This window comes from Cucurbita pepo, chromosome LG05 (assembly GCF_002806865.2).
Source record: "Cucurbita pepo subsp. pepo cultivar mu-cu-16 chromosome LG05, ASM280686v2, whole genome shotgun sequence".
Classification (NCBI taxonomy): domain Eukaryota; kingdom Viridiplantae; phylum Streptophyta; class Magnoliopsida; order Cucurbitales; family Cucurbitaceae; genus Cucurbita; species Cucurbita pepo.
In genome coordinates this window covers 6,323,653-6,348,198 of record NC_036642.1, presented here as the reverse complement: position 1 = coordinate 6,348,198, position 24,546 = coordinate 6,323,653, and the positions used below count along the sequence as shown (strand labels likewise).

Sequence of the window (24,546 nt, the reverse complement as noted above, 5' to 3'; positions counted from 1 at the left end):
CATTTGGATTTTGTATATTGTATGCAGACATTTCAAGCAAATTTTTTCTTCCTCGCAGATGGCGCCAATTGTTACTATCAAGAACGTGATCTACGAAAAAAATCGACTTGTACACTAGTGTGGTCTTGCCATATAGTTTCTAAATGATGAATAGCTTAGAAGAAATACGATTCTCTTAGAATTTTCATTGACTTCTTCTCCAATCAGTTCAAAAAAGGTTCAGATAAAGGTGGATCAAGATCACCCGAACTGGGGCACGTTGGGTGCATGCCCTTTCCCTTCGGTTTGGTGACCTAGTTTCTTTTTATACATTACATTTACAAAATATTTAAAACTTTTATTGTAAAATTTATGGTAGAAAACAAATAACTTCCTCTATTCAATATATTTTTATTAATTTTTTACAATACAATAAAAATATCCATTCATGTGGCTTACAATTATCCAACTCAAATAAAAAAAAATATAAAAAAAACATTACATATGCAATTACCTAATTACCCTTATAAAAAAGAAATTGACTTGATTTTCTTTATAAAATAAATGTAATTCTAACTTAATGTGCGCATTTTACATGCTTTATATATATATAATTATTTGAAGGGACATTTGTGGATAAAGATTCGTAAAAAGTCAAATAGAGCCAAAATTATACGGATATGTCAGCCACGTGAATTCAGGAAACGCAACACGTGGACAGTTGAAAGTGGTGCAAATACTTTTATGACCGAACACTTTTTTTTTTTTCTTTTTTCATTTTTTCTTAATTTTTTAATCTGACCGATTGTCGTTAGACATTAAAATAAAAATAAAAAATGATTGGTCAATATCTTAATAATTTAAATTTGGTCGGATAATTATTGGAAGATTATATTAATTAGTAGTTTAAATACTAATATATTGTATATCGTTTTCAATTTCTTTTTAATATTCTGTTAATTATAACTTTATTTAGTTTAAATTCATATTTTCATAAGTTACCTAAATGTTAATTTAAAAGAGGTTTTTAAAATTTTTTTTCATTAATTTTTTAAAAAGTTGGATGATGAAAGTCCCACGTCAGTTAATTTAGGAAATGATCATGAGTTTATAATCAAAGAATACTCTCTCCGTTGACTTGAGGCCTTTTGGGGAAGTCCAAAGCAAAGCCATGAGAGCTTATGGTCAAAGTGAATAATATCATACAATTGTGGAGAGTCGTAGTCGTGCTATCGAACAAAGGACTCGAAAAGAGAAGGAGTCAAGTCTCCTCAAAGGCAGTAAAAAATGACTAAGACTCCTTACTAAGACTCCAAAGGAGTCGAGCTTCGATTAAGGTGAGGCGTATCAAAATGACTAAGAGTCAAACCTCAAAATGGACAATATCATACTGGAGGGTCGTGTTATTTCAAATATTTAATTAAATTTTGTAACTCATACTTTGAAAAATTACTGTCCATATAGTTAAAAATTATTTGGAAATATTGTTGGATAATAAATAAATAAAATAATTATGAAATTAAATATATATTTTTTAAAAAAATAATAATAAAATTTGTAGAGAATTATTAAGAATATATTAAAGTGGAATGATAGTTAAAATTAAAATTAATTATTTGTAGCTCATTAAATACACTTAAAAAGAAACAAAATTAAAAAATAAATTGAGAAATTTACTAAAAAAATATTTTATTATACAAAGCGTTTGACGTTTGTAACCCAAAGGTAAAACGAGAAAATTGGAGGTTAGAGGGTCAATAAAAATGACCTCCACAGACGAAACATATGCCGACGCGTGGCAGCAGAGCAGAGTATCACGGCTGTGGTCCCGGAGCTACGTAGGATAGGGACTGGATAATAGACTAAAATGACGCCATCATTAACATAATCCTGGCATTATAAATGCGTGGCTTAAGCAGCGGAGTTTCTGAACATTTTCCAACCGTTCTATGTGTTAATCTCTCTCATTCCTATTTTGTTTTCCGTTTTCTGAACGGATTTTTCTTTCTTTCTTCTTCTTCTTCTTCTTCTTCTTCTTTGAAAATTTCTTTCAGTCACTATGTGTGGAATTCTTGCTGTTCTTGGTTGCTCCGATGATTCTCAGGCCAAACGTGTTCGTGTTCTTGAACTCTCTCGGCGGCAAGTTCTTAATCTCCTCTGCATTTTTCCTCTCGTTTTTGTTCTTAATCTGTATACCTGTTGTTGCCTTATGACTAACTATATGTGCATTTGAGTTTCATGGAACTTTTTCAACTTTGTGAGATGAAGAACAACGAAGAGGTTTTAATTTATTTGCTTGAAGTCCATTTCTCGTCGTCTATGGTCTGTTTTTAGGTTATTTTTTCAGATATCGAGACTCTTTTTTGTACATTCTTGTTGTGTTTAGAGTTCGATATATCCGTTGTTCTTTTTACGCGCCTGTTTGTTGAAGAATGTAATAATTTTTTTTTTTCCCGAAAAAGAATGAACCGTGTTTGAAATCTAGTGTTTGTTAAATAGCAAGCGAAACGAACTCTGCTGATATTTCGTTGTGATTTCAAGTGCGATTTGGCATTGCTTGTCATGCAGTGATTTCCGGGGAAGAAAAAAAGTCTGCCTCGTTGAACAATTTTGTCCTGCTTCTGATTCTGATGTTTTAACTTTTAGCTTTTAGAAAGATGAGAATTAGATATGATGATCTCTGCAACGACGCCGTCGGATAATTTGAAAACTAAAAAGGGAAAAGAAAACGAAAAGTTTAGCAATCAGCCTAGTTAATCAATTAAATTGCGATGGAATTGACATTAATCACTTGTTGGTTTGACAGATTGAAGCACCGTGGCCCAGATTGGAGTGGGCTTTACCAGCACACTGATTTTTATTTAACTCATCAACGTTTAGCCATTATCGATCCTGCTTCCGGTGATCAACCTCTCTTTAATGAAGATAAGTCCATTGTCGTCACGGTACACTCCCTTACCTTTTTTGTTGAGCTCTTGGTTCCTGCATGAGTACACGCTCTCTCTTATCGTGCTGATGAGCAAAAGTTTTTGCCTGACATAAGGTCAACGGAGAGATATATAACCATGAGGAGCTGAGGAAGAAATTGAGCAACCACAAATTTCGAACCGGCAGTGACTGTGATGTTATCGCACATTTGGTATGAACAGATATGATTATGGGGATTGTTTTTTCTTGAAAAATCTGATCTCCCATGAGTTAGCCATTTGTTGTGGTTCATGGGCAAAGGAGGATGGGATTATGATATTTATCGTTGGTGTCTGTGTAGTATGAAGAATATGGAGAGAATTTTGTGGACATGCTTGATGGAATGTTTTCTTTCGTGCTGTTGGACACTCGTGACAACAGCTTCATTGTTGCTCGAGATGCGATTGGGATTACTTCCCTTTACATTGGCTGGGGACTTGATGGTAACTGAAATCATTCTAAATCCCGTTGGCTCTTCCCTGTGTTTTGATCTAATCATCCACTGACATGTTCTTTAAATACTCTTAATTATGGCCAGGCTCCGTTTGGATATCTTCGGAACTCAAAGGTCTGAATGATGATTGTGAACATTTTGAGACTTTTCCACCGGGTAACTTCTACTCTAGCAAGGAAGGTGGATTCAAAAGATGGTACAATCCAACCTGGTTCTCCGAGGCTATTCCATCGACTCCATATGATCCACTTGTTCTGAGACGCTCATTGGAAAATGTATGAACTAATGGGATGGATTTGAAGATATTTTATTAAGTTTTAACACATTCTGAAATTCTATTAGGATAATGAGCGTGCGTGTTAACTTATGCAGGCTGTAATTAAAAGGCTAATGACTGATGTCCCTTTTGGAGTTCTGCTATCTGGTGGCTTAGATTCATCATTGGTTGCCTCTATCACAGCTCGTCACTTGGCTGGCACAAGAGCTGCCAAGCATTGGGGTACACAACTCCATTCCTTCTGTGTTGGTCTTGAGGTAGGTTTCTATTCCTCGAAACACTTATGGATTATATACATAATGGGAGCCGTTTCTTTTAGAGAATAAAATTCATCCTCTGCTCTACAGGGTTCACCAGATCTGAAGGCTGCTAGAGAAGTTGCAGACTTTTTGGGAACTGTCCACCACGAGTTCCATTTCACAGTTCAAGTACAAGACATATCTAGAACTTTACAAGCAAACATATTTCCCCCCTTTTCTTGTTCTTGTATTACCATCTTTATCTTCTATTATAATAGGATGGGATTGATGCCATTGAAGATGTTATCTACCATATAGAAACATATGATGTTACTACAATCAGGGCAAGCACACCTATGTTTCTTATGGCACGAAAGATTAAGGCTCTAGGAGTAAAGATGGTGATTTCTGGTGAAGGCGCTGATGAGATCTTTGGCGGATATCTGTACTTCCACAAAGCTCCCAATAAGGAAGAGTTTCACCGTGAAAGTTGTCGCAAGGTATATAATTTTATGAAGGGCACCGCTGGATGTTTTTTTTTAAGGGGTTGAGGGGAATTGCATTATTACAGAGAGCTTTTGTTCTTGCTTACAGATAAAGGCACTTCATTTGTATGATTGCTTAAGAGCAAACAAAGCAACTTCAGCGTGGGGTTTGGAAGTTCGAGTTCCATTTCTAGACAAAGAATTTATTGATACTGCAATGGCCATTGATCCAGAATGGAAAATGGTAGGGAAATTAAATCTTTCTTAGCTTTATAGCCCTTTCGTTTCTCATCTAATATTTTAATCTATTTCAGATTAAACGTGAACAAGGTCGAATTGAAAAATGGGTTCTCAGGAGAGCTTTCGATGATGAACAGCAGCCTTATCTCCCTAAGGTCTGCCTTGGGAATCTTACCCCAACTTTGAAAGAAAATCCCATCCCATAACTTGAATAAGAATGTAACCCTTTTTTTCCTGCCTGCAGAATGTTCTGTACAGGCAGAAGGAACAATTCAGTGATGGTGTTGGATATAGTTGGATCGATGGCCTTAAAGCCCATGCTGCTCAACATGTAATCAGCTAACCCCTTCCCTTCTTTTCCCTATTTGAAGTACTTAGAATGCCATTTCAAACAAGCCTTAATCGTTTAGATATAATGTTCATATGTTTGATGATAAGATAAAAGCTCAATACACACTTTTTCAGGTGACCGATAGGATGATGCTGAACGCCGGACACATTTTCCCCCAAAACACTCCAACATCAAAAGAAGCATACTACTACAGAACCATATTTGAGAGGTTCTTTCCACAGGTAATTTACATCCATCAACGACAGTGTTACCCATGTGAGTGAATTTCATTAACCTTTGCACTTCGTATGGCTTTTTGCAGAACGCGGCTCAGCTGACCATCCCGGGAGGACCAAGCATCGCTTGCAGCACAGCAAAGGCTGTTGAGTGGGACGCTGCTTGGTCTAAAAATCTTGATCCTTCAGGTAGAGCTGCACTTGGAGTTCATGTTTCAGCTTACGGAGATGAGGCAACAGGCGTCAAAAGCGTTGTCCCGCCGCCGATGGTGAATACAATTCCAAGAATGGAGGTCAGTGCACCAGGAGTAGAAATCCTTAGCTAGAATAGTAATAAAGTAGGCTCCCCCAGCTTGATGATGCTAAACCATGTCCTCCAAATTACATACGTTAAATGTATAAAATAACACGGGAGCGACGTAGTGTGAGGGTGTTGAGCAAGGGTGTTGTTACTAAGGGACCTTCTAAGGAAACTTTCTATCAATATTGTATTTGTGCTAGACTCTTCGGATTTATGTAATGTCCTTCCTTTTAAGAACATGTATGGATGTACATTTTAATTATATGATGTGATTACCAAAATTGCAAATTAGAATCAAGCCAGCTCAAATTCTAGTTCATTTCTATTTTGGCTTAAGCTAGTTCTCACAAATTAGCAATATAGATAGGTATCGGATAGATAACTAGTTAGCATGTGGTACCTAGTAGCTAGTTTGGGGTATGAAAATTTAAACATCTGAGCATTCTTCTTTGATTGAACATAATTACAATGCGGTTTTATTAATTTGAAACATTTTATCTATTGAGGAACTAATAAATAATAATCTTAATCAAACTTGTTGGATTGTAAAGAGAGAGATTAAGCATGGGACACATGTTTAGGATGCATCAAATAACCGGTTCCAATGAACCCTACAAGAGAACTTGTTCATGGACACCAAATTTTTGGGTCGCTTCAACTTGTTCATACAGATGAGATACAAACAAAATTTGATTCTTGGTTTTCACTTCAAAATATCTGTTTCTCCACATGGCTTACACCATTTTATATATCAGCCCCAACCTATTATTGTGGACAAAAAGGAAGGTTCAATCTGATAAGCAGAGACCAGGCATCAATATTTACAACACCCAATCGTAGAAAACTAACCATTCAAACAAGCTTTTTCTAAGCCTGATTCTGTACAAGAGAACAGAAACTAAACCCTAAATCACTCCTGCCAAAATTCCAAGTTGTTAATTAATTCTAGAAAACGGGTTATGCACGTTTCTAATCACCGTCGTGTCGTTCAGAGCACCGTCTTGCTGAAAGCACAATTGAGCCACAATCAACAACTGATCAACTTGCTTCTCCGCCTGTAGTACTTCAAATAATCATGAGTACTCTCTTGGAGACCTTCACAATGTTTGTAGCCTCCAGCCAAGCATGTGGGAAATTTCTCAATGTGGCTTGTATTGATTTGAAGATGATTCTTCAACATCCCCTAAGAACAGAAAGAACAGTCAATCAACATGTTTCTCCAACAAAAAAAATATGAGACAAGAGGGGAGAGGGTGGGATTGGATCAACATGTTTCTCCAACAAAAAAAATATGAGACAAGAGGGGAGAGGGTGGGATTGGTTAAGGTAGAGTGATGAAATTTCCTTATTAACCTCCGAATTGGGGCCTCTATCACTGTTGTTACCTGCAGATATTCTGTAAAAAAATGTGAAGTAGGATCAGAGTAAAAGCAGATTTGAAGAAACTAGTGTGAAACACTTTCAAGTTCGAAACAGAAAATGTAGCCCAAGCAAATTCAACACACCACTATGCGGTTCTCTCAAGAAATCTAGCCGTTTATCAAACTATGCTAGAAACTCATGCCTTATCTCTGGATATCCAATCTATTTATCAAACATCACTAATTCTCAACCAATCACATCAAATTACATATACGTTCCATGATTGTCCTCATAAAAGATCAAATTGAAGAACGGATCACAGAGCTCAAGATCTGAAATAACTAATGGTAGATGCAGTTAAATTTCATCTTCCATTGAAAACTCTTTTGAATCGGGCTAGCTAACCACTCCCTTAAGTGTCAAATGGTTTTTTGAGTGCATTTAATCAATCGATCATTATTTTTGTAAAATTAGTTTGAGATGGGAAGTCATACCCCTGTTGTCCTTGACTCAAGATACTGCTCTCCTCAGCTTGTGCTGCTGGATGAAGTTCGGTTATAGCACTTGATCCACAAATATTATCAGAACTATTGCTGTTTTTGTTGCCATCATCGTGAAGTTCAAACTTCCCTGCCAAAATGTGATGATCAATTATGTTTTTTAATTACACTTTACTCATAATAAGCCAGTGATAATTACCTGCTAATGAGCTAGGCACAACTGTATCCTTGAGCAAGAATTTCTGACACATTGTAGTTTCCTGGAAATCCAGGAAAGTAAAATTGAGAAACTCTAATCTCTCGGAATCATTCATCTTTGAAAATCCAAATGACGAAGTCCATGCATTGAGCACACTAGAAACAGCTGGCAAGACCAGCCTCTGAACTCCCAGTTCTCTCAGCCTCTGAAAATACACGTCAAACACATGAGATGTACAATAAATTCCGAGATACACGTCGACACGTGAGATGTACAATAAATTCCAAGCCCAAGAAGCACATGAACATCAACTTGGTGGTGTCATGCCTCTATAAATTATAAAAAAAAAATAAAAATGGCAGTAATTACAAGGCCATTTGACAACAATAAAGTCATATCTATCCTCCAGACATTTGGAAAAGAAATATAAAGGAAATAAAGGAAACAAGGAAAGAGAACAAAAATATAAAGGAAATGAAGTCAAACATATTAGTGTAAAGACCGTATAACTACCTCTTCAAGCTCATTCATCAAAATACGACACATGCCGAGACGACGATACTGAAAACGTGTGCCAACAAGTGGAACTTCTGCCACTCTCTCTCCATAGACCCTAGAGTAGTACCCCAACATCAGAGGAGCAATAGAGATTAAAGTGAAAGGAATCTCAAAGGAATGTTTAAATTCTAGGTTCTAACCATTGACTGAGATAAACGTGCTTACCTTACAGCAGCAACACTGACTAATTCATCATTTCTTTCTAAGAGCACAGTATAGAAACCTTGAAAGTTCAACCGCTTAAGCTCTGACCTGCCAAGTCATAGACAACAAAATCAGGAGGACATTGCAAAGATATCCTATCTACTTAGCACCAACACCACAATTGTCCTGTACTCTTCTTAGCACCAACACCTGCCTTCATCCTGAAAATTTTCATTCCAATTTTAAACTTCTCAAACTTAAAATCATATAGAACCAGCACAGATATCCTATCTACATTTTCTTGTATATCTTTTAACAAGAAAAAAAATAATAACGAAAATAAGACCTAAAAGAGGTTGCCAATTTCAGAGTTCAAGTTGCAAGTAAAAATGACAGTAAAATAAATGAAATTTCTAGAAGTCTCACCTTCTGCTAAAAATGACATCCTCTACAATGTCTCTTCTCGTATGATGGTCCCTAACAGGTTCAAAACATTCATGCATCACGGAGAGAGCAACATTAAGCTTGCTCTGATTTTCTGTTACGGTCTCGGGATGAGGAGGATTGAAATGATGAGTATCAGAATTTGTGGCCTTCAGTAGTGACCAGGTTAGATTGTCACCACCAACTGGGATCGATTTTCCTAAAAGCTTTTGGAGGCCCAAATGTATCTAGACACAGAAAATAACGACTAAGTATATAACATATGATTTTCATAACGTAATTTACAATTAAAACATAGAAATAATTGCTCCCCAGCAGCGGTATTTTAAATAGCATCTCGATATCTTAACTTTCTCAGGAAACTGATTCTCTAAGGAGGCAAATTATGCAGGTGAAGTGTAGGAAGAACAATAAATTCCATACACTCAAATCATCTGAGTTTCCTACTGAATTCAGTTGAAAGAAGCCATCCATTGTTACTTCTCAGAACCTAGTTCCTCCTATAACCTTAATTACTGAAGTCAATAGAATATTCATTTAGTAAGAAAATTGGATATCTATCCATTTACTCATGCTATCCAACACTTCATTAATCTGTTGTCTTATATCAAATGGCTCTTTCCATCATTTTGACCATGTTTAGAAGATTTAACACAATATCCAGCCAGCCCTTAAATATTTTCGTGACATCATAAACATCAATGACTTCTCAGTTAACTATGGAGTAGTAAACTCGCGATGGTCCAACTTTCTAAAGAAATGAAGAAGGGATGGGAACTACCTCTTTACAATGTTTGTTACAAAACCAATAAGTTTTAGAATAGCTTCCAAAGTTTTGAGTCCCCTTGATTCCTAAGCATTCAACATGATCTGCACAAAGAAACTATCCAAACATTAAAAGACAATATGCATGTTCTTAGGTTGTGAAAGACTTTTTGGATGAAGTACCAACATTTACGTTCACACTGACAACAAGTGAGGAAAGGGTTGTCAACAACATTGTTGTGTCCATATAATTCATTCTCGCCACAAATACCACAGCAACACGATGGACAAAACCAATCACCTTCTGGAACATCCTAAAATAGTCAACAGTCAACTAATCTCAAATTCCTAATATATTGAACCAAGAAACTAAGAAGAGAATATCTACCTTCAAACCAAGGCAGCTTTGGTGGAATGAAGATGGACACTGATCACATAAAATTAATGTGCCTCCAAATTGACAAATTGAACAGATATAGTCATTCTCACCTTTAGAAAAACCATCTCTCCCACAATCAAATGTTTCTCTTTGAAAGTCCCTGATCTTTTTATTGCACAGTTTCTGGCATTCTAACAAAGATTTTCCATCTTCGAACAGTATATTTGCAGCTGACCGGGATGAAGTGCTGCCAGCGTGGATTCCAAAACCATTGATAGTAAATACCTTTCGACAGCAGCAACATTTGATTCCACCACGAGATATCCTTCCTTCAGCCATTGGTTGACGATCCTTACCTTTACAGTAATAAACCTTTGTCCTTGGCAAGACCATATTGTTGTCTATCAACCAGGAGAGTACAGTTCTAGGGTTGTGGTGTGAAGCACATGGAGTGACCACCTCAAGCGCTCTTTTGCTTGAGCGTGACACACGCATTGACCTACTATGTTCCATGTCATCTGAAAATTTATTGATACCCGCAGATGCACTTGCTCTGCTTAAGTTTTGTTTAACTGCTCCAGGACTCCTTATGCGCCGCCTCACATACTTTTTGCATAGGGTTTGGATGCCTGATTCATAGGCTTTACCATCCAATTTATGACGGCTTTGGAGTAAGTTAGCTGAAAAATCAAATAAATTAGCCATGCTCCTGAGTTTTCTAGTACTTCGAAATTTATCATGACTAAACTTCACAAGATCTTTGGATGGAGATGTTCTAGGAGACTCTCCAGAAAATGTTCTGATTGGACTTGAAGGCTTTGAGCATTCCTGTACATCCATCTTACTTGCTGGAGAGTAAAATTCCTTCCTAACTAATTGGCCCTCAGCCTTCTGTATTATGAATACATTTCTCAAAGGACTACCAACAAACTTGGTATTACTGTAGATGCCTTCTTCATCTAAACAGATTTTGCAGGCTGCTGAAAGTGACGCACAAGATCTGCCTAGAGGTGAAGTGTAGTACCATCTTTGCCTGTTTCCTTTACCTTTATTGTTGACAAGAAAACGCCATCCCAAAGATAATAGGTGCATTCTTGTCTTTGATTGCATTTCAAACATTTTCTTCCTTCCATTTCTGCCATTTCTGCCTAATCGACTCAAATTATAGTAGTCCACAACAGCTCTATGCAAAAGTTCAGGTTTTCCTAAAACGATATCAGAACCATCAAGAGTTGTCTCAAAGCAATTGTTGGGACTTGAACTCCTTTCTCTTTGTTCAAGGACCCTAGATGAGAGTCTCACATGACATGAGTCATGCATAATTCTCATTTCATCTTTGGAAATAGATGGAGGGATCTGAGCGGAGGTTTCTTCCAAGAGCTTGCACACCTGGCGAAGCGAATAGAAACACTTGCCATTGGGGGAGGTATATCTAAAAATAGGCTTATCTGTCCTACATTCAATTTTCCAGCCAAGATATAAAAGATGTTTCCTTGCATTTTCGAGCAAGGCTTGTGTAGGTTTTTCTCTATTCAAAAGTGAATATTCAGAAACAGCATCAGGGTATAATGCAGCATCAGGAAGGATTGTAGCATTAAGAGGTTCCCACTTGAGGGGGTTTCCATGTCCTGAGCATTTCAGCTGTTTATTAACATTTTGATACAGGACAATTGGAAGTCGTTGATGGTTAATGGCACCAGCACTGAAAAGTCCATCAGCATCAGAAGCTATGGATGGTGATGTTCTAGGCAGCATGGACAACGCTTCATCATGGCAGGAAAAACCTAAATCATTCGAAGTTTTCATTTTGGACTTATAATCCAGTTTAGATTCTTCTTGAGCTAGATGAATATTAGTAGTAGAATTTGGACTAGAATCCAGTAAAGCATTCAAGCCATCGTGGTCGTGCACTTCTACCATTACCAAACCACGGTCATCAAATGCATTTTCCTGATTGAAATCATTCCTAATCACCATATCATTTCTTACAAATTCTCCTGTTATTGCAGTTGCATCAAAGCCAACTAAATCGGTCAATGGATTCTTGTTGATACAAACATCAGTTTTACCTAGTTCACTTCCTAAACTGTAGGAAATTTCTAAAAGCCGAAGCATTTCCTTTAGAGTAACATCTAAATTTTCATCAATGACCTCCATCACCAACTCCTTCCATAAATCATTCATAGGAGAAGTCCACTCTCCAATCTTCATGAAACCAACTTTCGCCCGTACTTCATACCATATCTGCTTCAAAGAAACAGGAAGATAAGATTCTTTTTCACATCGATCGATTAACTCCAGAAACGACCAGGTCCCACGTATCTTCCAATCTCCAGTAGCCTCGTCCCATTCCTGGGTAATACGCAATGTTTCAATTCCAACCAACAACTCATCACCCAAATCCGGAAAGAAAATCCTTCTCTCCACAGAACCATCTTCGTGATCAAATACAACACCTTCCCACCATGCATCCTGATAATACACATCAACACACAGTCCATAAGGCAAAGGCCACTTTCCAAAGTCAACCGTAGGTGGTATTGGCCTTATATATCCTCGAACATTCGACTTCCCAATCAAGGAACTAACACCATCTAAACTGGCAGAGACCGAAACAACATCAACAAGGAAACCAGAACCATCATTAAGAAGAAGATGATGGTACTTGACGTGACGAACTCCACTGTTACATGCAATAACAGTCCCACCATGCCAAGAACCAAGAAATCCGTCTTCTAAACTCCTCACCTGCCGTGTTTGACATTCATAATGTAAAAAGTCAAAAACAATGAGTGCTCGATCATAATCACGCTAACATTAGAGCAACGACCCACCGCCACGTACATACATAATAAACCTAGAGAGAGACCCCTAACCCCTTTCCACAGATACTATTTCACAAAAGTGTACTCATAACAGGCAAAAATGGACAATCTTACCCAAAAAAGAATCCTCATTAACCTCAGAAGTTCTCCAAACCCCAAAATGAACAAACAAAATTATTATTATTTTTATATAGAAAACAGTAACATTTTATTGACGAGATGAATTATAAAAAGGGGAATATCCTACAATGAATTGCAAAAAGAACAAAAANAATAAAAGGATGAAACGGAGTTACATTACCTCTACATTTTCATCAACGAGAAGCCTTCTCTCAATTCCGCGCTTCCTCTTCTTCCCAGTGCCCTGTACCTGAAGGTCCCCGACCGCCATTGAAACGGAAAAAACAAAAAAACGAAGAACGAATTCGCAGTAAGAATTCCCCTAGCGGAAAATCGCTGAAACTACGAGATTAAAACAGAATCGAACGGAAAAACAGAGAGAAAAATCATAATGGAAAGAAAAAAGAAGAAGAAATTGAGAGACCCTTTCAGTTATACAAAGCGATGAACTGTTCCCTTCCCACTCCCTCTGATACTTTGCCACCAAGGTAGCAAGGATGGAGACTCCAAGGATCCCATACGGCCGTGCTCACAGTAATTAATTCCAATCTTAAACTCTATTGGTCCACGGCATTAATATTCCACCTCCCCATTACGTGGCGGGTGAATACGTTTTGTTTAAAATATTTTGGGCGTATTCTGTCATCGTCTCTCGCAATCCCATGCAGTTGTAAAAAATTAAAAGCTGGAATAAAAATGAATTCGAAAAGTGCGTGATCTACTGGGTGAAGGCGCACAATACCATTTATGGGGATCTTTTCAATTAGGATAAAATTTGGTAGCTCATTTTTTTTGCAATTAATAAATATATATTGTCAATATAAATAAGCCTAAATATACTATTTACTTTTTTTTTTTTTTTATCTAATTTTATATTTATTTCAATTCATTGTGATTTAATTAACAAATATTAAAATATAAAAAGTATTTGCGCTATGTTTTTTTTTCATAGTTTAATGTAATAAAAATGTTATTATTTTTTAAATTATATAACTTATATAATGATAAATCAATTTATTATTTAGAAAAATATATATGTAATTTAATTAAGTATCTATGCTTTCAAATGCTTAAAATTTAATAATTATATTTTCTATAAAATTTTAAAATATGGTAAGTTCAGCTAAATTTAACATTATTATTAATTCTCTAAACACGTTATCTTTAATGAGTCTCGTCTTTTTCATTTTGTCAATTTAGGTATAAATCATTTTTTTTTTTTTGTTATGTCGTGCCTTTTCGAGAACGAGAATCATTTTTATGAAGAAAGGAAGTTGTTGCAGAATAGCATTCGTGACTTAATTTTATGGAAAAAAAAAAGATCTTGAAACAGATTCCGAGAAGGAACATCAACATGAATGCAATCAAATTAATCTCATTCTCCTTACTATTGATTGCATTGATTCTCATTACGATTGAAGTTCATTCAACGTGACCCTATCCAAGAAAGGAAAAAGAGAATAAATTTCGAACTCAGCAACTCCTTTTCAAGCAACAAAAACAAAAAATAGAAACTTCTGCTGACTCACCATCTTTTTTAAGCCACGTGGGATTCACTGTCTTCTTTCCCAGGTAGGGATAACAGGCTTATAACAGCAGGCAGATATCAATTCCTTCACATGCATGTGGAAAGTGCCCTCTTTCTTTCTTTTCTTTTCTATTTGATTTTCGAACACATACACACACACACACATAACAAGAACAATCTGTGAATATACCATCCAACGCCATGGCCTGGTTCAGGAATCTCAGGCAGCTTTCACCCACCACCATCCCCCCACCACTCAAATCCACAACGCCCTCCTTCACCTTCCTCCTTTCACATTTTAGCTCTCAGCCCATGGAGGTGCCGCCGCCGGGCCTCAGCCCCACGGTGCCTGGCCAGAAGCCGAGGGTAGTGGTTTTAGGATCTGGCTGGGGAGGCTGCAGATTGATGAAGGGCTTGGATACCACCATATACGACGTTGTTTGTGTTTCCCCTCGCAACCACATGGTCTTCACCCCTCTTCTCGCCTCAACCTGTGTTGGAACTCTCGAGTTCAGGTCCGTTGCCGAACCAATCGTCCGGATCCAGCCTGCCATCTCTCGCGAACCGGGTTCATATTTCTTCCTTGCTAATTGTACTGGCGTTAACCCTGAAGAACATACGGTATAATTCTCACTTCTATCACAGTTTCATGTAACTTAAAAAAAATATATATATATCCTCAAAATTTTCTCAAATCTCACTGGTTTTGGAATTTGAATCGAGTAAAATGAGAAGGAGATTGTTTAATTTGTTATTGAAGGTACAATGTGAGACTGTTACTGATGGATTGAACACTTCGGAGCCACGGAGGTTTAAGATATCATATGATAAGTTGATTATAGCATTAGGATCCCAGCCACTAACTTTTGGGATTCATGGTGTCAAAGAACATGCCTTCTTTCTTCGTGAGGTTTCTCATGCCCAAGAAATTCGTAGAAAGCTGCTATTGAACTTGATGTTGTCCGATGTTCCAGGTACAAACTTAATTGATTAATAACTTGCCAATAGGAGTTTTTTCGTCTTCGTTTTCGTGTTTTTTAGTGAACATAATTTGGAGTGTTTGTCATTGGAAGGGATCTCTGTGCAAGAGAAACGCCGGCTTCTACATTGTGTTGTTGTTGGAGGAGGTCCAACTGGAGTTGAATTCAGTGGGGAGCTTTATGACTTTATCATAAAGGATGTTAGTCAAAGATATACTCACGTGAAAGATTGTATCCAAGTTACTTTGATTGAGGTTTGTAAAATGTTGATCCGACAACATGTCTCGGTTTCTCGACGCTTTGGCTAGGTTGTTAAGCTTATGATATCTCTGGATATGAAAGAACCAACATTAGGTTATTGGATATGTTTTCAAGGCTTGAGAGGGGATTCACTTGCTTGTGTTTGTTTAATTGTTTAACAGGCAAATGAGATATTATCTTCCTTTGACGCTCGCCTCCAACGCTATGCTACTAACCAATTGACAAAGGTAGGAAAGTTAATACATTATAGGTTTCAGCTTTCCTAAGATGCTTCAAATTTGAAATTCTTCGATCTCATTTGTTCGAATCTCTCGACTCTCAGTCAGGAGTTCAAATTATACGGGGAATCGTCAAAGATGTTAAACCTCAGACCATCTTTCTCAAAGATGGCTCTGAGATTCCTTATGGGTTGTTGGTTTGGTCTACTGGCGTTGGTCCCTCTCCTTTTGTAAATTCCTTGGAAGTTCCTAAGTCTCCTGGTGGCAGGTAAGTTAAAATTTTCTTAGTAACTTATCCAAAATGTTTAGCAATCATTTCATAAATGTCTCTGCAAGTTTCCTTCTAAGATAGGCAAATTGTTCAGGAACCAGGTGAGGATGTAGGGAAAGTCACCATCTTCTCTGGCTCACTAACCTTGAGGCCTAAAAAAGTCTTAGTTTCAACTTTCTATCTCATAAGAATATAGTTATTTCTTTCTGCTCACATTCAATCTACTTCAGCCCGATCCTTCGCTTGATGTCGCAAGCTTTAATCAGATCATGGGATCCTCATACTTGTGATTAAGGCTTCCTATTTATGCTTTCTTTTCTATTATCAGTCCTAACATTGCTAGTGAGATGATCTACCTATGGTTACATTGGCAGGATCGGTATAGATGAGTGGTTACGTGTTCCTTCTGCGGAAGATGTGTTTGCAATAGGTGATTGCAGTGGGTTCCTAGAGAGTACAGGCAAACAAATTCTTCCAGCTTTAGCTCAGGTAAGTTAAGATACTCCTGAATGTTCTGGGTTTTTTGCTCATTCAAAAAATGCAATTTCCTATTCCAATAGTAGATACTGTTGCCAAGAGATGTCAAGTTTTTGTTGCAACCACTTTTGCATTATGAAGGTAGCAGAGCGTCAAGGCAAATATTTAGCAACCTTGCTGAATAAAGTTGGTAAAGAAGGTGGGGCACGAGCAGGTAGTGCAAAAGACTTGGATCTTGGAGAACCATTTGTCTACAAGCACCTAGGAAGTATGGCAACTATTGGAAGATACAAGGCTCTTGTTGACCTTAGGCAGAGCAAAGTAAGCAATTGATCGAGATGGGTCCTTCACTTACTCTATTTTGTAAATTTTTGGGTGGCTTACCAGTGAGCATTTTCTACAGGCAGCAAAGGGGTTATCCATGGCAGGGTTCGTCAGTTGGTTTGTTTGGCGTTCGGCTTATTTAACCCGAGTCATAAGCTGGAGGAACAGATTGTATGTGGCTGTGAACTGGGCAACAACTTTCATCTTTGGTCGTGATATAAGCAGAATTTAGATTTGGAAGTAAGAGTTCACAAAAGAACAAAAAGAATAAAAGAATGTTTCCAAGTTGGACCTCAACGATCATCATTTTAAGTTCATTAGTACCAAAAGTTGCAAGTTGTTCACCAAGATAATAACATCTTGCTGCATGAGATTTGCAGCCGAATTATCAGATTCTTCTGGGTTCACATGAAGATCTGAATAATGGCTGTCATATTGCAATTTCGCAGCAGAAGCTCACAGTTCAGTTTATTTCAATCAAACTGTTATTGGGTTAAATCCAAACCATACTATTGTATATGTTGATAGAAACTAAAATAAAGCCAATCATTAGTATTATAAGCTTTGTACTGAGACTTCAATCAGTACTTTTCAATGGAATTATTTCATTAGCCATTATTTCAATTTATATGACTAATGGGATTATCCCAACAAGACAATGAAAAACCTACCATACTGAATTATTAATATCTCTGCTGCTAGAAAAACATACCGGATGTGACGAAATTTTACTGCCATGCTCTTCAACATGCAAGTCAACTGCGTACGAAACCTTCCCACCTATTGTTTACAGAACACCTGAATAAGAGAAAGCAAGAGGAAATGAAGTTTGATTCTTTTGGAAAATAGAATCATTTCTAAAAATGTACATAAAAGTTTAGTACCAGTTCATCATTGAAGACAATTTCAAAGCCTTCAGTGTTCTGGAGGTGATTTATAGTTATACAGCCCAAGAGGCCAAGGGATTGCAATGATAAAAAATGATAGAAGAACCTGTCTGCTCGAGAAAAATATGTTTACCAGCCATCTCTGTCACTATAATCAATACCTGTGCAGTTTATATAAGCTTCGAAGCAATAGAACTGCCGAGCCGGAGGATAATGAGAAAGAGTAACAATGATTCCAGGAAAATGTTCCTGCACCAGCAACTTAATCGACATGGAGGTCACTCTGCCAAAACATGATGAAGAGCAATGAGCTTTCATTAAAGGAGGGTAAAAAGAGGCAGACAATCACAGAGATTCTAAGACTGAATACACACTAAAATTCTTCGATCATATTAAATTCTTCGATCATACTTTTCTTTTTTCTCAGTGTGAGACTATAATTTCTAGCGACGGATGAGCTCAATCGAAGTAAGATACACACTAAAATTTTCATCAAGTTTTAGGAGAAAATGTCAAGGATAAAAAAGAATGATGAAAGAACATAGTCCATCTCTTTTCTCGGAATGAATCATCAAAGCATGCAGTAAAATCCGGTCATTAAGATGATGAACTGTTTTCGAGCGTCGCAGATTTCCCCTAATTTAACAAGCATTGGTGAAATTCCACCATCCACGAACCAGATTTCGCTGGAAATGAATTGATCATAACTTCAACTTCAACAAATTCCACCACAGATTAAGCAAAGAACCAAGAATCAGACTCGCCAAGTGCACGATTGATCATCATATAAAATAAAAATAAAAGCGAAAGCCTCAAAAGATAATTAATATAACATAGTTTCTAAAATGAAATGTAACCTATCAGAGCACGGAGAGCTAAGTTTGATGAGATCGTATCTCTATGTGTCCGATTCAAACTCTACATTTGCGTCTGAATGAAACTGGCCGCAATCGTCTGATTCAAACTGGCCGCAAGCGTCTGATTCAAGTTGTTGCTGTTCAAGTGATTATGATAAACAGGAGAAAGAGAATCTGATTGTTGGATTAAAGTCATAGCTGATGACATAGAGGCGGGATAAAGAAGGAATCGTAGATATCGAAACAGATAACTGAAGCACCAGGAATGTAAGAACCAATATTCCTGGATTCATTTTTTTTCTATCGCCACTCCTGTAACTTCAATTTTGAAATTGGACAACCAAAGAAAAAAAAAATGCACAACGATCTACTGTTATCCTTTTGAAATTACTTGATTAGTAGGCATTCTTGATCTAGAAAAGATGAGAAATTGTTGAGTCATATGTTAAAGCAGAGAAAATAGACGAAATTAAAGAAGTAAATGATTTTTGAATTCCACAGTAAAAACTTTTTGATAGTATTTTTTAAAGGATGATTATTAAAGCCTCGAGGGGAAGTCCGAAAGAGAAAACCCAAAAAAGATAATATTTTGCTTAACGGTAGTCTAGTTAATTACAAATGATATCAGATACCGGACTATATGCCAGCAAGGAAGTTGTTCCCCAAAGGGGTAGACACGAGACGGTGTGCAGTAAAGTCGTTGGCCCAAAAGGGGTGGATTTAATGGGGGTCCCACGTTGATTGGAGAAAGGAAAGAATACCAACTACGACGCTGGACCCTGAACGGGGTGGATAGTGAGAGTCCCACATTAGTTGAAGAGGAGAACAAAACACCCATTTACAAGGGTGTGGAAACCCTCCCTTAGCAGACAAGTTTTTTCCCTGGAGGAAAAACTCGAAAGAGAAAACCGAAAGAAAAAATTAAAAGAGGACAATATAGGCTAGCGGCGGGGCGTGACAAAGAAACTTTTAAAAGTGTATTTTTTAAAGTTAAAGATTTTGGAGGTCTTTTTCATGAACTCAAAAAGTTTGAAGGAGTTGCACTGCAAAAAGAATGGGATATCCACCTGCTTTCTTTTTCCAGTGCTCTTTCCACTACCAACACCATAAAAAAAATTAATAATAATAATATATTAAAAAATAAAAATAAAAATAAAAGCAGAAAATAAATATTGGCTTTGTGTGAGTGCTCCATAATCACTCTCCTGCTAATTAAAGCTTTGAATATCACCTCAATAATTCCAGTTCTTAATAATCATTTAATATCAGTTATTCTTCACATGAAACAACTAGTAGTTATGGAATGGGCAGAAACATTCCTTCTCCCCAAACTTCATGAATTTCAATGATGTAAATATATGTATATATATAGATTAAATGATCAGAATACGACCCGTTAAATCGAAGCGAAAAGAAAAAAATGTGGCCGAACCCCGGAGCTTAAGCGACCAGCTGCTTCTGTTCCATGTACAGCTTTGAATCCCCATTGTCGATATGACAAAGCTGCTGCTGCTGCTGCTGCTCGTCCATGCTCAACTGCACGGAGTTCTCGGTTGGAGCATCGTTCACCAGGGACTGAACCCAGGAGACGTCTGGCTTGGAAGAAGTAGCGTGCATTGCAGGTGTTGCGAGGGAATTACTTCGTAGCCCGAATGATGCAGACTTTCTTAACTTGGTGAGTTCTTCTCCGTGAATTCCCCAGTCTAGTTTTCCGTTGGGCGAACCCCAATCAGGGAAGTTCGAAGGCGTGACGGTTGTAGATGTAGCTGGAGGTGAATGTCCAGAATGACGGTTCACGACACCGCGTTCGATAAAGCTGTGGCTGCGCTTGGCGAAAGCAGCAGCCCTGGAACTCAGAAGGCTTTCTGCAGCAGACACAGATGAGTCATGGCCAAATGGTTGAGATGACCTTGCAGGAGGAGATCCAATGCTGTTAGCATAGTTTGATAGGAATGACTGGTTCAGGCTTTGGCGCATCCCGGACGGGGATTGCACGGAATCGAGCGAGAGTCCTTGTAATTGAGGGAAGAGTGCGGGATCTACCGATGATCCGTAAATGTTCTCGAGGTTAGTAGGATTCATGCCTCCGAGCCCGTTCAATTCTCCATTTCTACTCCTTGGAGATGGAAAAGATGTAGGGGTTGGTATGCCATTGTTCCATCTGGAAGGGGAAGGTAGACACGATAACTCGTCCATAAACTGTTGCTGTCTACGTCGCTGACTTTCGAGACCGAGTAACTCGGCATCTAAATCCATGTCTCTTGCACTCAAAGCAGCCTTCAACCGGCTACCCGGAAGCTGCAACGTCGGAGGCGCAATATTACATTGAGTCTGCCACATGGTTCCACCCAGCGGAGAAGAAACTCCAGGAGTCAACGGCGGAGTCGATGACGGAGAACCAAGGGTAAGCAGGCTGATTGATGGAATGTCTAGTGACGAACCAGAGATCGATCTTGGGGACAGTACAGCAGAACCAGTCGAAGCATACAAGGGGCGTAGCTCCTCTGGTTTGTGAGCAAAGAAACAGACCTTTCGGATGCATCCCGTTTCGTCCTTGCAAAGACGGGTGCGGTATTGAGCAGGATGGAGCCAACATTCAAAGATTCCATGAGCATATTCACAGGCATCCCCCTGCCTACATGCGCCCTTTCTAAATTCGGGACACGGGACGCAGCTGTAATGGTATTTCCTAGGATCCCGCCTTCTTGCGTTTTCGCCAGGGTGAACAAACGGGCACTCTGTCCAATCATGGGAGTAAGCTCTTGTACAAGGTTTGATCTTAAAAGTATACATTCTAAACTCATCTGTACTATAAATCCCATTCTTGATGTCGGGAAGCGAGTGATCAACTGGATACTCTTTCTTCTCCGTTCCATCTCTCGAAAAACGAGGCGTCAAAACCTCCCGTGCCTCCTGTGTTTCCCTCTCGTAAAAAATCATCTCAGATGAACCAAGAACGTCCTCATCGTTACCATATCCCTTGAGCAACTGTTGTAACGCCTTCCTCCTCGAATACAAAGACGCCAAAGTAAAATCAGGAGCAATCAAGTCACCAGGCCGGTAGCCATTCGCATCGACGACATTCACATCAGCAAAAGCATCAAGCAAGTATTTAACAACCTGATCAGCAACAGCAGAACCACCAGCAACAGCACAATGGAGAGCAGTTGCACCATCCGAACCGCAAGCTCGATTAACATCAACACGACCACTATGAACGATATACGAAAGGACATTCAAGCTCCCAAACATGGCTGCAACCATAAGAGGGGTTCGTTCTTCATATCCCATCTTTTTGGAACCAAAAACTCTCCCATACCACAAACTTGCTTCATCAATATCATGACCATCTTCCTCAACAGCACTCCTAAATCCAATCAGATCATCCGTGGCCGAAAATTCGAGCAAAACCGATATACAAAACCCCAGATTTCTATTGCAACCATCCATCATGAAGTTGGGGCTTACAGAATTGCTATTACAACCATTGCACACCATAATCAATTCGGTCTAAGAACTCCAAATTTCTACAGGAAATATAATTCACAACAATCTCTATTCAGAAACACAATCAGAAATCGCTTATAAGAACAAAAAAGAACAAAACAACAAAGGGTATTTAACAAATTCAAGTAAAAAACGAAAACAGAACAAACATTACAACACCCAACAAGAAAAACGACACAACAAAAACAACCCCTGTTTGGTTTTACAGGTAAAACAGATAATATCCAGAAACCGAAAAGCTGTCCCAACACGAAAACACATAGAATTAGATGAATTACTTGAAGACAACGAAGGATTAAGCTAAAATCTAAGAACCCATTTCAAAATCAAGTTAAAACAAGGCCTTAAAGTTGTGAAACCGCTATGAGATTTGAAGAAAATTACCTCGTAAGAAACGAAAAAGAACAGAGAGCAGGAATAGGTTGGTTTCTAAACTAAGCTTTTAGCTATGGAAGAAAGTAGGACTTTTCTTCCTTTGCTCTGTCTCTCTTTTATTAGGTTGTAGAGTCAAATAGACCAACCTACTTCTCTGCATAAGCCAAAGCCCTCTGGTCTCCGCCACCGTCCTCTTCAAACTCTCTCCTTTTTCTTTTTCTTTTTTCTTTTTTTTAATTATATTTTAGTTCTTGTCGTCTTCGTCTTCGTTTTCCTCTCTGTGAAATGAAACTCAAATTCAATCCCAAATGAAATGCAACTCAAATTGCGCAAATTCAAAAAATAAAATAAAAATATAATTCTTGCGGGCCCCACGAATTCGATATCTTTTGAATCTTTTCGGTGCGCCACGTGTCGCTGTTTCAGTAGAGGAACTAGTATACCAAAGTCATCGTATCGATATTCCGGATCGTCACGCATTACGCGTTTTTGGTCTGGGTCAATGACGTGGCGTTTTATCCACCGTTACCTACAAAATGTTAAATTTTGATTTCTATCCTTGATTTATCTTAAATTTGAAATTTGGACCTCCATAAAAGTTAAAATTAAATTGCAGTGATTTTAAAAAGTAATTTTTTTTTTTACCCATGTTAATTTTTTATATTTTTCGAAATCCCGACACATAAATGACCATCCAAAATTCCGAGCTTCCCTATGTGATGAATTGGTTTGAAAAAACAATCACCATGGTATCGATAATTGTTTTGTCAAACTTTTCATTTATTTGTCTATCACCGTCTAAAAACATTCACTCCCAGCATATCGACGTCTGAAAATCTATAAACTGTTTTTACCTTGTTTATGTTTGGTTTTTTATTTAATGTATAATTTATATAGTGTGTTAGATGATGCACTGTCTTACTCGGTCACATGATGACACTTGTCTTTCATAGTCTTCACGTGGTTGGATGGACACCACTCGAGGATTGTTATGCTTACTTGTTTCGATACGAGGGTCATAACCTACTCTATTCAGTATAATTGTGATGCAAGAGACGCTAGGAAGCTCCGACAATTTATCAGCTAAAATTCTTGTCGTCTACAAAACGACGTCACATTTTGATTGGAGTGGTTAGGCGGAGCCCACCAGTGTTAATATTCCAATTATAATATATTTGGTTAATTATTGAATAATTTGTTTTTTTTTTCTTTTCTTTTTGAGAAATTTTGATTGAAAAAAGGGAAATAAAAAATTAGAACATCAAATAGTTCGTCTTAACTGCAAAACACTGTTGCGTTTATTATCCACACGTGTGAAATGACTATTAACATTACTTTTTAAATTTAAATTTAAATTATAATTAAAGTGATATTTAAATATTTATGTATATGCGTGTATTTACTCCTATTATTTATTATCGCCCCTTTTCCATCCTTACCCTTCCGTCCATTTCGTCCCCTTCCGAAGACTTTAGAGTCAAAACACACATGAAAAAAGTACACAACTTTATTCATAAAAAAAAAAAAAAAGTAAGGTTAATTGTGTCATTTAATTTATGGTCTATTTTATTTAATTTAGTTCTATTTTGAATAAATTAATAAAAATATTTTATATTTTATATTTTACTCAAAAATATTTTTAAAATTTTCACTAAAATTTAAAAAATATCATTACAAGAAAATAAAAGCTTCATATTTTATTTTTAAAATATTCTTAAACTTTTAATAGTGATTAAATAATACTTTTTCATTTTTTTTCTTCATAAATATACTTAATTTTAAAAAAAATTTAAAATACTCGTAGTACATATGAAAAATTAAAAGCAACATTAAAAACTCTTAACATTTATTAAAAAATTAAAAAAATTAAAAAAATTACTAGGGTCAAAATAGAGTTACTATTTACACCTATTAGATCATCTCCTAACCGTAAAAGTATTAATATTATTTTTTAAATTTCAAAAATATTTTTAAAAACTTTTAAAGAATATTTGGGTACGAAAGTATTAATTGTTTATATTTTACTTTAATTTTTTAAAAAAATTTATGAATATTT

The 24,546-nt window shown here is 37.2% G+C and overlaps 4 protein-coding genes and 1 pseudogene across 8 annotated transcripts; 2 read left to right on the top strand and 3 right to left on the bottom strand.

Annotated features, from left to right (window-relative positions):
* Positions 1-1,922: 1,922 nt before the first annotated feature.
* Positions 1,923-5,807, top strand: LOC111794420 (asparagine synthetase [glutamine-hydrolyzing] 1-like). Its single transcript, XM_023676427.1, has 13 exons — positions 1,923-2,118; positions 2,786-2,924; positions 3,023-3,118; positions 3,248-3,389; positions 3,485-3,675; positions 3,773-3,934; positions 4,025-4,105; positions 4,195-4,416; positions 4,511-4,645; positions 4,716-4,796; positions 4,886-4,972; positions 5,107-5,214; positions 5,295-5,807. Exons 1-13 carry the CDS (start codon positions 2,039-2,041, stop codon positions 5,532-5,534), a joined length of 1,764 nt encoding a protein of 587 aa, XP_023532195.1. The 5' UTR covers positions 1,923-2,038; the 3' UTR covers positions 5,535-5,807.
* Positions 5,808-6,186: 379 nt separating this feature from the next.
* LOC111794394 lies at positions 6,187-13,434 on the bottom strand. 5 transcript variants are annotated; one of them, XM_023676371.1, is made up of 11 exons: positions 12,987-13,427; positions 9,870-12,608; positions 9,669-9,785; positions 9,498-9,599; positions 8,699-8,943; positions 8,294-8,380; positions 8,084-8,183; positions 7,571-7,775; positions 7,366-7,501; positions 6,895-6,905; positions 6,187-6,692 (listed from the first exon to the last, which is right to left on the bottom strand). In XM_023676371.1, exons 1-11 carry the CDS (start codon positions 13,074-13,076, stop codon positions 6,649-6,651), a joined length of 3,876 nt encoding a protein of 1,291 aa, XP_023532139.1. In that variant the 5' UTR covers positions 13,077-13,427; the 3' UTR covers positions 6,187-6,648. The 5 variants fall into 5 exon arrangements, with proteins under 5 accessions (XP_023532139.1, XP_023532135.1, XP_023532138.1 ...); XM_023676367.1 differs by having other exon boundaries at positions 6,863-6,905; positions 12,987-13,425; XM_023676370.1 differs by having other exon boundaries at positions 6,863-6,905; positions 9,498-9,586; positions 9,971-12,608; positions 12,987-13,423.
* Positions 13,435-14,298: 864 nt separating this feature from the next.
* Positions 14,299-17,488, top strand: LOC111794435 (internal alternative NAD(P)H-ubiquinone oxidoreductase A2, mitochondrial-like). The gene is made up of 8 exons (XM_023676450.1): positions 14,299-14,954; positions 15,094-15,307; positions 15,407-15,567; positions 15,736-15,801; positions 15,897-16,060; positions 16,438-16,552; positions 16,682-16,861; positions 16,944-17,488. Exons 1-8 carry the CDS (start codon positions 14,535-14,537, stop codon positions 17,094-17,096), a joined length of 1,473 nt encoding a protein of 490 aa, XP_023532218.1. The 5' UTR covers positions 14,299-14,534; the 3' UTR covers positions 17,097-17,488.
* On the bottom strand, positions 14,805-18,901 carry LOC111795066 (annotated as a pseudogene).
* A 919-nt stretch (positions 18,902-19,820) lies between these two features.
* Positions 19,821-22,704, bottom strand: LOC111794412 (zinc finger CCCH domain-containing protein 66-like). Its single transcript, XM_023676402.1, has 2 exons — positions 22,500-22,704; positions 19,821-22,135 (listed from the first exon to the last, which is right to left on the bottom strand). Exon 2 carries the CDS (start codon positions 22,104-22,106, stop codon positions 20,049-20,051), a length of 2,058 nt encoding a protein of 685 aa, XP_023532170.1. The 5' UTR covers positions 22,107-22,135; positions 22,500-22,704; the 3' UTR covers positions 19,821-20,048.
* Positions 22,705-24,546: the final 1,842 nt, after the last annotated feature.